Source organism: Sinocyclocheilus anshuiensis, unplaced genomic scaffold (assembly GCF_001515605.1).
Source record: "Sinocyclocheilus anshuiensis isolate Anshui unplaced genomic scaffold, SAMN03320099.WGS_v1.1 scaffold1203, whole genome shotgun sequence".
Lineage (NCBI taxonomy): Eukaryota > Metazoa > Chordata > Actinopteri > Cypriniformes > Cyprinidae > Sinocyclocheilus > Sinocyclocheilus anshuiensis.
The window spans coordinates 593,533-602,571 of NW_015539980.1; the positions used below are offsets into that span (position 1 = coordinate 593,533).

Here is a 9,039-nt window from a genome sequence, read left to right on the forward strand (position 1 = left end):
CGGAAACAGGCCGTACTGGTGCAGCATTTTTTATTCCTCGGTATGAAGTAGTAGTCAAAAAGAGGACAACAGACTACCTGTCAGTTTACACTGTGGAGTTAGTAGCAATTTTACTGGCATTAGGGTGGGTGGAAGAAAATAATCAGAACCAAGGTGTCGTTATAGCCTCAGACAGTTTATCAGCATTATTAAGCATTCAATCTGGGAGAGCGTCATGTAGACAAGACCTCATTTACCAAATACTCCACTTGCTTCTCACACTTCATAATAAGGGAATGGCTGTCTCCTTCCTTTGGGTTCCTGCCCATGTAGGGGTGGAAGGAAATGTAGTTGTGGATATGCTAGCAAAAAGCTCTACAAAGCATGAAACAGTAGATGTACACGTACCAATAAGTAGAGCAGAGGTCAAAACCATCATAAAGCAACATTCATTTCAAATATGGCAGGAATATTGGAACACAGCGGATACAGGACGTCATTTATACAGTATACAAAATCAAGTAGTCACAAGCATGAGGAAGGGCAGAAGCCCAAGGGAGGAGATGTTAGTCTCACGTCTTAGAATGGGTCACACTGGTTTAAATACAACATTGCACAGAATAGGAAAACATCCCACTGGATTATGCACTTATTGTAATGTACAAGAGACAGTGAAGCATATACTGTTAGACTGCAAAAAATATGAAGAAGATAGGGCAGAATTAAAGGCACAAATGGATGAACAAAGCATGACACTTGAGCATTTATTAGGGAAAGCATCTGGGAGAATACACAATTTATTAATGTTATTTTTGAAAAACAGTGGGTTAAGTGAAAGAATTTAATAGGGAATTTTTTTTTTGTTCTCTCTCCACCTCTCCTTTGATGTCACAAAAAACTCTACAAAGCATGAAACAGTAGATGTACACGTACCAATAAGTAGAGCAGAGGTCAAAACCGTCATAAAGCAACATTCATTTAAAATATGGCAGGAATATTGGAACACAGCGGATACAGGACGTCATTTATACAGTATACAAAATCAAGTAGTCACAAGCATGAGGAAGGGCAGAAGCCCAAGGGAGGAGATGTTAGTCTCACGTCTTAGAATGGGTCACACTGGTTTAAATACAACATTGCACAGAATAGGAAAACATCCCACTGGATTATGCACTTATTGTAATGTACAAGAGACAGTGAAGCATATACTGTTAGACTGCAAAAAATATGAAGAAGATAGGGCAGAATTAAAGGCACAAATGGATGAACAAAGCATGACACTTGAGCATTTATTAGGGAAAGCATCTGGGAGAATACACAATTTATTAATGTTATTTTTGAAAAACAGTGGGTTAAGTGAAAGAATTTAATAGGGATTTTTTTTTAATTATTAATATTATTATTTTTTTTCCTCTCCACCTCTCCTTTGATGTCAGTCTAATGCCCACACTCCAGTCTAGTAGGTGGCGGTAATGCACCTTTGAGATGAGTTGCCAACCGCCATTAAACCTGAAAGAAGAAGAAGAAGAAGAAGAAGAAGATCATTCTAATTCAGATTCAACTTTTTGAACAACCGGCCCCAGAGGCGCACTTGTCCCTCGCTGGCATCCGTACAAAGTCCTTCTGGTGTCCGTAGTGACGTCACGGTTACACGTTTTTGAATCGTCCTGAAGCTCGTGGTGTGAGAACTGAGAAACATTCATAGCGCATATTTCTGCTGTCTGGAGTGATAAAAGCCTGAAAGCAGCCATGAACGTTCAGCCTTCAAACCCTAACAACCCGATAGTGTTTTTCGACGTCACCGTTGGAGGACAAGTAAGTTTAAATCGCACTCTGCTGTTTTCATTAGCAGATCAGCTAACGCACAGCCTGGTTTTATTCCCCACACAGACTTGCTGGTTGCTTAAATAGCATCTAAGTGAATCAGAGTGCACATAAGGTGTCTTTACACATTTATGCACCCTGAACAACATTAAACAGTCTGTGTAGAGACACCGAAATGCCTCTTCAGAAGCGCTTCTGTGCCGCTTCGCCGTGTGAGTTTGGCGTGTCATCTGTCGAGATGGCCAGCTTGATTCCCAAACATATCTAAAGAGACGGCAAGCACGGCTGAACCATACAAGCAGGTTTAATCCCAGTTTTACTGTTTGATTTTCGAGTGTCATTCCAGCTCAAGTGGTCCAGAAATTAAGCTGGTTGCTTGAAAGTGTTTATTTATTCATTTAGTGATTACCTCAATGTATTGATATGGCAAAACCACCATTTTATCTATTTGTTTTAGTAGAAGTAGTATTTTACTTGATTAAACCTTTGCTTGTTATTGTGTCATTTGGGTTATGTTAATGGGAACCTCAGTATCTCTGAGCTGCTTGTCACAAAGGCTGATCTTTAGAGCACTTTACAGTGTACATGTAAATATATCAAATTTAGCACATTTTTGTTTCTTAGAATGTAAAGCCCAAATGGAATGATCAGGATTACTCAGGGTTCCATATTCAGGTTCGGTTTATTATGGGGGAATCATTAAGTCTCAGCTGTAATGCTTTTTAGGTGGTTCCTAGGTAATGGTTGAGACTTCTATTCAAGTACAATTGAAAGGCATTTATATATATATATATATAACTATCCCTCACTTGTTGATTATCTCTGGTACGGGACCACAGTAACCTGGAATATTGGTGCTTTATGGGGAAAAGCATACTTTGTGTGTTTTGAGAAATGAATAGATATAATATGAGCATAACAGATATTAAAATAGAACAGTGTTGTACAATTATTATGTTTATTATGATTGATATACACTGCCAGTCAAATGTTTTTGAACAGTAAGATTTTTAATGTTTTTAAAGAAGTCTCTTCTGCTCACCAAGCCTGCATTTATTTGATCCAAAATACAGCAAAAGCAGTAATATTGTGAAATATTTTTATTATTTAAAATAAATGTTAAAATGTAATTTATTCCTTCCTGTGATCAAAGCTGAATTTCCAGCATCATTCCTCCAGTCTTCAGTGTCACATGAGCCTTCAGAAATCAGTATAATATGCTGATTTGCTGCTCAATAAACATTTCATCATCATCATTATTATTATCATCAATATTTAAAACAGTTAAGTACATTTTTTCACAATTCTTTGATGAATAGAAAGATCCAAAGATAAGCATTTATCTGAAATAAAAAGCTTTTGTAACATTATACACTATACCTGTTACGACCCTATGGTGGTCATAACACCAAAACTCCTAAAAATAACTGTAAAATTGACAAGAGCATCTTTACAGTTCAAATAATTTATTAATAATTTTCAAACTTTTAACCAAAAATAATTCATTAATAATAATAATAATAATAATAACAATTTGTGTAGTAGACACAGTGTAATAGTTACAAACATAAACAACACACAGATATAAACAATTTTAAAAAAGCAGAGAGACAAAAAATAGTCAAATGTTTATTGGTGCTTTTTTTAAGTATGTTAAACATTTCTCTTGAATAATCTGGCATGATGGATGAATTTTATTTTCATTTAGCTTGTGGCACTTCATTCTGGGATTGCATCCTTTGTGAAATATACTTGTGATAGTAGCTTAGAATTTGAATTTTAAATGAGGTGTCTTAGAAAGTAGCACCATTTTTCTGCCTAAATTCTGTATGTATGTTGCATAGATCTCACTATAAATGATCCATGTGTGCAGTTTTTGTTTTGTAAAAAATTTTTGACCTAGTCATAATGTTTAATCAAAATGACTTTTCTTTGGTGACGTATGCCGGACAATCCAATCATTTAGTCTACTTAAATCAACCCTTCCCTCATTTTTGAGTGAAAACCCACAACAAAATCCAATCACTCGATAGAAGCAAGTCTTCATCCTACATTTTTTCCCCAATAATTGTTACACTCCGAGGTACACTGCTGTTCAAAAGTTTGGGATCAGTAAGATTTTTAATAAAGAAGTTTCTTATGCTCACCAAGGCTGTATCTATTTGATCAAAAATACAGAAAAAAATGTAATTGTGTGAAATATTATTGCAATTTAATTTAAAATGTAATTTATTCCTTTGAAGTAATGATGCTGAAAATTCAGCTTTGCTTCAGTCTTCAGTGTCACATGATCTTCAGAAATCATTCTAATATGCTGATTTATTATCAGTGTTGGAAACAGTTGTGCTGCTTAATATTTTTTGGGGACCTGTGATACTTTTATCAGGATTCTTTGATAAATAAAAAGAACAGTGTTTTTATTCAAAATAGAAATTTTGTGTTACAACTATTCAAGAGTTTGGGGTCAGTAAATTTTCTTTATTTTATTTTATTTTTTTAAGAAATTCATACTTTTATTCAGCAAGGATGTGTTAAATGGATAACAAGTGACTTATATTGTTAGAAAAGATTTCTATTGTGAATAAATGCAGTTCTTTTTATTCATAAAAGAATCAAAGAAAAAAGTATCACAGGTTCCAAAAAAAAAAAAAGATCAAGCAGCACAAGAGTTTCAACACTGATAATAAATCAGAATGATTTCTGAAGGATCATGTGACACTGAAGACTGGAGTAATGATGCTGAAAATTCAAGACTGCATCACAGAAATAAATTACGTTTTAAAGTATATTAAAATAGGAAACCAATATAAGAAATTGCAATACTATTTCACAATATTACTGTTTTCTCTGTAATTTTTGATTAAATAAACACAGCCTTGATGAGCATAAGAGACTCCATTCATTTTTTTTTTTTTTAATCGTACTGATGCCAAATTTTGAATGGCAGTGTATGTCACACAAAAGACATACATATGTTTCATTGCAACTTCTAGCTAAGCAGCTCACAATGTTTGTAACAGAGCTATAGATTTGAACTCATAACATGTATGATTTCAAGACAGAGTATCATTGCCAGCCTTCAAATAATTTAGGCTAGATCTCTTGAAAAGGCACAGCAGGCTTGTGAACCATTTTGTATGATCTCATAGTAAGCTTTGCATATACAGTTGGTGTAGTTCCTTTGCTCAAGTGCCAGTAGATGTTCCACAAACAAGTGTCATCTGGTAATTTTCTTAAAGGTCCAGTCCTAGCACTCCTAAACCAAAAAGCAATGCCAACCAGCACACTGTTGGCGCAGGCCATCCACAGAAGATTGACACTGGCATAAGCTGGCACCACAAAGCCCAGAAAGGCACACACCAAACACATTAGCAGGTAGGGTATCCAGTTCAAAGCGAAACCTAGAGTCAGACTGACAAAGAGAGGAGGGGAACTTTCTTGAATTTCTGAATTTCCACCTTCCCCCTCCTGATTGTAAGGGAAGTGTTGATCTTTCTCTGGAGCAAATGCTGTGTTTCTCAGCTCTGCCAGTTTATTGGCTCTTCGGATCCAACCAATCGTCGTCTTAAAATAAAACAGAAGTATGAGACCCACTGCAATAGATATCTGCATACTAAATTGAAACGCTACAGTAGATCCGTGAACACGGCACACCAGGACTCTCGCGTTGTCTTTGTAAATCTCCATAGGTTGCGTGTCTGTGTAGTTGTAGGTGTAACAGCACGCGAATGCCCACAGAAGCACAACCACAGTGCAGTAACATACAGACCTGTGCCGAGAGCTTGAGCTAACGTCTAGGTGTGGGTAGCTGGCGTAGTCAAGCGCCCCAGCGACGAGTATGGGCAGAGGAAGCAGGGTGTAGACAGCCGATCCATGTGCCAGGATGAAGCACATGGAGGTGGAGGTGGGTAGGTGTTCTTTGAAGAGCCACGCGCCGGTGACCGCACTGACCAGCAGCACGTCTGCCACGTACATAGAGACGCTGCAGAGCCCCAGCAGGGACTTGAGAATGCTGTGCCTCCAGAAAGACAGGACGAACGTGTTCAGAACTACTTTGGAGCACAGAATGAGCAGGTACTGCAGGGTCTCATCATGGGGAAAGTTCTCATTGACCCCCGGTGACCAGACGACGGCCATCATGATCGCTGATGATACGTGCTAGGTCGACATTTGGTCTCAGTTCACCCTGAAAAAAAAAAAAAAAAGATTGGTCAGAGCTGATAAAATACGCCTCCCTCTTGTCTAACAGTGACTCTAAGCATGATACATTTTTTAATGTAAAATGCATCAAATGCACAAAGCGCGAGTGTTGCTCTGGTTGATAAAGGGCTGTTTTTAGTTAGCAGACATAGAGTAGGTTGTGTTTGTGGTGAGCACCGTTAGGTTTTGATGAGATAATTATATTTTTGGCACTTTATGGTTTGAAGCAATACAAATATTATTTTTGTCTTGGTTTTTTGTTATTGTGGCTAGTGCTGTCAAACAATTAATCGCATCCAAAATAAAAGTTTTTGTTTACAGAATATGTATGTGTACTGTGTATATTTATTATGTATATATAAATGCACACACATACAGGCTTTTTCTAAGACCAAAAAATGCAGATGAGCTGAAGGCCACTGTCAAAGAAACCTGGGCTTCCATACCACCTCAGCAGTGCCACAAACTGATCACCTCCATGCCACGCTGAATTGAGGCAGTAATTAAAGCAAAAGGAGCCCCTACCAAGCATTGAGTACATGTACAGTAAATGAACATACTTTCCAGAAGGCCAACAATTCACTAAAAATGTTTTTTTATTGGTCTTATGAAATATTCTAATTTGTTGAGATAGTGAATTGGTGGGTTTTTGTTCAATGTGAGCCAAAATCATCACAATTAAAAGAACGAAAGACTTAAACTACTTCAGTCTGTGTGCATTGAATTTATTTAATACACGAGTTTCACAATTTGAGTTGAATTACTGAAATAAATGAACTTTTCCACGACATTCTAATTTGAGATGCACCTGTACAGTATATATTTTGAAAATATATATTGAATGTTTATAGGCCTATTCAATAAGTGTATTTATTTATTGTCTCAGTGTTTAGCGCAGTTGCCATTGCTAGGAAACGCTTGTTTTGTTTACTGTGTTGAGACGTGCTTAAGTTGTGTTTGGTCTCGGACTGTATCGCATACCTTGTTAGTGTTGTGCGCTTGCTTAGCCCTTTGTTGTGATAAACAGTAAAGTGTGTTCAGCTGAATTCAATTTCCGTTTTGTCAAACGGGTATAAAAAAGGTTAGTATACCGCGGCAGCCGTCATGTGAAGACCGAAAAGTGTAAAGATCATTGACTCTACCGTGCAGGGACACCGGCAAGGGACATAAGTATCGATTTTAATTCGTCCTCTACACCTTGCTTCACTTCTGTTTCAGTTTTAATGACCAACTCTTACTATGTGTTTCCATATCCCTACTATTACTACCACTCGCAAACCACGCATCACACACTGTAGGCAGCACAATCCTAACGACTTGTGCACTTTGCCTATGCCTGCTAATACACTACTTTCTTTTTCTATTGGTCTCTGGAATTGTCAGTCTGCAGTAAACAAAGCAGATTTCATTACATCTATTGCTAGTCATTCAAGACTAAACCTCATGGCCCTGACAGAGACCTGGATCAAACCAGAGGACACTGCTACACCTGCAGCACTCTCAAATAATCTCTCTTTTTCCCACTCCCCCCGTCTGACTGGAAGAGGTGGAGGTACTGGTCTGCTTATCTTTAATGATTGGAAATGTATTCCTTTACCTTCTCTGGGTAGTAACAGCTCTTTTGAATCACATTCAGTCACTATTACCCACCCTTTTGAAATCCATTTTGTAGTTGTTTATCGACCCCCAGGACCACAAGGTAACTTCTTGGATGAATTAGATGTGCTGCTCTCAACCTTTCCTGAGGATGGTACTCCACTAGTTATGCTTGGAGACTACAACATCCACCTAGATAAACCTCAGGCTGCAGACTTCCACACTCTGCTTGCCTCTTTTGATCTCAAGCGAGTGTTAACTACGGCTACTCACAAATCAGGCAACCAACTGGACCTTATTTACACATGACACTGCTCCACTGATCATGTGCTGGTTACTCCACTGCACACCTCGGATCACTTCCTCCTCACTCTTAACCTCAACATGGTTCCTGACACAACACATACCCCTCCTTATGTCACTTTTCGACGTAACCTACGCTCACTCTCACCCTCCTGGTAGGCTTGCCACGATAGACGATGCTGACGGTTAAGCCGCAACACCGGTTACGTCACTTGCCCACCGCGTCACCGACCCCCACCGTCGTTTTGATTTTTATCAAAATAAAAATCATTTAGTTCAGTAAAAGAACAGACACTACAATTAAAAACTGAACGCGGCTGCTCAATGCAGCGTGCCGAACGACAGTTGCATCACAGATCAGATTTAATTTCTCCAGTGAGGAGAGCGAGTCGAGCTGACTGACAAGAAGGGTGAGGTGAGACAGACAAGACGATCGCAGATGATTTAGTTTTTGAAACGAAATGCAAAAGCGCCTGTTTGGAAAGCCTGTTGACTTTTGCCGTTTATCTAAGGTGATTTTGGAAGTTTTTTTTAAACATTCGTTTCTTATTTAATTGGTTCCACATTATTTGCTGATTTTTACTTTATTCAAACTTTGCGTCATTTATTTATTTTATTTGACATCAAGGTGTATGCCGTGCCTCCAAGCTTTCTTACTCGTTTTGCTAATAAACGTCAACCCTACCTCCTGGCTGTCTATGGTTTCATCTTCGCTTCCTCCGCCTAAACAGTTATCATCTCTTGATGCTAACAGTGCTACTGATACTTTCTGCTCCACTCTTACATCTTGTTTAGACACTGTCTGCCCCTTTTCTTCCAGGCCAGCTCGTACCACACCTTCTGCTCCTTGGCTGTCTGATGTTCTCCGTGAACATCGTTTTAAGTTCAGAGCTGCAGAAAGGGTGTGGCGCAAAAAATCCTACTGACCTTAATATGTATCAGTCACTCCTCTCTTCCTTCTCTGCTAATGTCTCCACTGCTAAAAAAGGACATACTATCATAACAAAATTAACAATTCGTATAACTCTCGCATGCTCTTTAAAACATTTTCCTCGCTCCTTTGTCCTCATCCTCCCCCTCCTTCATCAACTCTAATAGCTGACGACTTTGCCACGTTCTTCATTAATAAAATTAAAA

General features: G+C 38.3%; 1 protein-coding gene across 2 annotated transcripts in view; it reads left to right on the top strand.

Annotated features, from left to right (window-relative positions):
* The first annotated feature begins 1,395 nt into the window (after positions 1–1,395).
* ppih (peptidylprolyl isomerase H (cyclophilin H)) overlaps positions 1,396–9,039 on the top strand; it is a 42,198-nt gene continuing 34,554 nt past the window's right edge. Inside the window, exon 1 of one of the 2 annotated variants that reach the window (XM_016484323.1) lies at positions 1,396–1,794. In XM_016484323.1, coding sequence (XP_016339809.1) covers positions 1,729–1,794 — 66 coding nt within the window. In that variant the 5' untranslated portion in view covers positions 1,396–1,728. The remainder of the gene's footprint in view (positions 1,795–9,039) is intronic. The other variant, XM_016484324.1, reaches the window with a different exon arrangement.